Here is a 2,871-nt window from a genome sequence, read left to right as displayed (position 1 = left end):
ATTGGAATATCAAAAGTCAATCAAATAAAATATTTCTAAAAACTTTCCCTCCACACTAATAAAGAAATATACATATACACGGTCTTTTTCTTTTCTCTTCTCCACTTTACACGTTCCTACCACTACCAGCTACCGATCTACCATCCTCTTCATCTTCTCTTCCTTTGACTGCAAGTACTTCTTCTTCTTTCTCATGTCATTATTTTTTATTTTGTTATTTTTTATATATGTTGTTATAATATTAAATATTTTTCATCAATTAGGGTTTTTGTCTGTCAAAGATCTTTTTTTAAGTTCGATTTTTTTTGTTTGTGTTGTGATATTATTTCTACTTTTTTGAATATAAAATTTTATCAATTTTTTTTATTAAAAGGTTCTTACTTTATGCCATTGATATGATGAAAGCCAAAAAAATCATGAGATAATGTTGTCTGTTAATTTTTGTTTAGGCATTATAATAAGCTTTAGAAATGGCTGAATCTGTAACTCCAAGTAATCCATTGGCCAATTCTATTTCTTTAAATGGAGAAGAAATTAATCAGTCAGTACCAACAATACCAACAATAGACACTGGCATTGTACCAACACACACAACAACTATTACAAATCAACCAGTCACGGATGAAAATGGTAGTAATGAAACTGTTGTTACAAAAAAAAGGAAGAAGACTTCACCAATTTAGAATGATTTTGATCAAGTTGAAAGTTCTGAAGGTACAAAAGCTATTTGCAAGTATTGCAAATCAATGTTTTCTTATGCTGGAAAAGGAGCTAGTACTTCATATTTATGGAGGCGTTCTAGTAGTTGCTTACAAAGGAGATTGCATGTTGCTGCACAAAAGAAGCAACCATTGATTCCATTTCAACCTTCTAATTCAAGTGTTAATCCCTTTGTGACACCAGGTGCAAGATATTCTCAAGAGAAGATGAGACAAATAATTGCTACAGCAATTATGGTTCATGAGCATCCTTTCAGCATTGTTGAGGATGAAGTTTGGATGTGGGGCTTCCAATATGCCAATTCTGAATTTCATAAAATTTCTCGTAAAACTGCTCGAAGTGATTGCTTGGCAATATATGAGGCTGAAAAGAAACAATTGAAGGCTTTGTTACAAGGTGTTAGGAAGATAAGTTTGACAACTGACATGTGGAGATCAAGCCATCAAATTGTTGAATATATGGTTTTCACAGGTCACTTTATTGATGCAGGATGGAATCTTCAAAAGAGGGTTTTGAGTTTTGTTCAGGTACCTGCTCCTAGACGTGGCATTGATGTTGCTGATGCTATTTTCAAGTGTTTGAAGACTTGGGGAATTGAAAATAAAGTCTTTTCAGTATCTGTTGACAATGCTTCCTATAATGATTCATGTCTAAGGGCTCTTAAGGATACTATTTCAGATAACAACTCATTACCTGTTGGTGGTAGTTTATTTCATGTTAGGTGCTGTGCACACATTCTGAATTTGTTGGTACAAGATGGGCTAGGTAAAATTAAAGATATTATTCATAAAGTTCGTGAGAGTGTCAAGTATGTCAATTTTAATGATTCAAGATTTAAAACATTTGTTGAGATTGCTGAAAACAAGCGTTTGAAGGAGAAAAAACTCATAATTGATTGTCCTACAAGATGGAATTCTACTTACAACATGTTATCTGTGGCTTTGAAGTTTAAATCAGTGTTTCCTGTGTATAAGGAAAGAGAACCTCATTACAATTACGAACCATCATCAGAGGATTGGAGAAAAGTTGAGAAGATTTGCAAACTTTTAAAAGTTTTTAATCTTGCTACTCATGTCATTTCTGGTAGTGAGTATCCTACTGCAAACTTGTACCTTCCTGAAGTTTGGAGAGTGAAACAAGTAATTGATGATGCTATTGAAGATAGAGATTCCTTCATGAGAAAAATGGCAACCTCAATGAAAGAAAAGTTTGACAAATATTGGGGAGAATGCAATATGGTAATGTCTCTTGCTTGTGTTTTGGATCCTAGGTGCAAATTACATGTTATTAAATTCTGTTTTCCTTTAATTTACAAACCTGAGCATGTGGCTGCTGAAAATATTGAAAAAGTGAAGAATACATTGCAAGAAATGTATGATGAATATGCTGAAAAATATCATGGTGAGACAATAATAAGTGGAGTTAACACTAATAGTCTAGTTGCTTCTTCTAATGTGGTTAGTTCTGAAATTAGTGGAATTGATGAAATGTTGAATATGGTTCGAGAAAAAGAAGCCATTCATCCAACAAAATCAGAATTAGAAGTTTATCTTGATGAGAGTGCTTACATTCCTGAAGGCAATTCTAAGTCTTTTAGTGCTTTGGAGTGGTGGAAAAACAATAGCTTGAAATTCAAGGTTTTATCTAAAATGGCAGCAGACATATTAGCAATTCCTGTCTCAACGGTGGCTTCAGAGTCTTCATTTTGTGCTGGAGGAAGAGTTATTGATGAATATCGTTCTCGACTAAATCAAGAGTCCATTGAAGCTCTCATTTGTGGAGGAGATTGGCTTCGGAACAAGTATGGTTTGAAGAAAAAACCAAAGGTAAAAATTAACTTTCTAATATTTCTCTTTTTGACTAAGTATCTATGTTATAGAAAATATTTTCTCTTTTTAAATGTGAAAACATTGATATTGGTATGATGTGAGTAGTTAGAATAATAAAGTTGAATTTTCATGATATATAAATGAAGTATCATATCACTTATACTAAGATTATGACCACAATTTTATTTTGAACATTCTCTTTTGTACTAATAAAAAAGTATTTGTTGCATTTATATTATTTAAAAATCTAATGATATGTGTATGTTTTCTTTTTTCTTTCAAGGTGTTGGAACAGGAAGATTAAATCACTTGCAAGCTTGGA

The 2,871-nt window shown here is 32.3% G+C and overlaps 1 protein-coding gene across 1 annotated transcript in view; it reads left to right on the top strand.

Moving 5' to 3' along the window:
* Positions 1–470: 470 nt before the first annotated feature.
* LOC107459258 (zinc finger BED domain-containing protein RICESLEEPER 2-like) overlaps positions 471–2,871 on the top strand; it is a 6,943-nt gene continuing 4,542 nt past the window's right edge. The window contains exons 1-2 of the mRNA XM_021126813.2: positions 471–630; positions 715–2,546. Of these exons, the coding sequence (XP_020982472.2) occupies positions 471–630; positions 715–2,546 (1,992 nt within the window). The remainder of the gene's footprint in view (positions 631–714; positions 2,547–2,871) is intronic.

Source organism: Arachis duranensis, chromosome 7 (genome assembly GCF_000817695.3).
Source record: "Arachis duranensis cultivar V14167 chromosome 7, aradu.V14167.gnm2.J7QH, whole genome shotgun sequence".
NCBI lineage: Eukaryota > Viridiplantae > Streptophyta > Magnoliopsida > Fabales > Fabaceae > Arachis > Arachis duranensis.
Note: the sequence above shows the minus strand (reverse complement) of the source record. Positions and strands in the feature narration are given on the sequence as shown.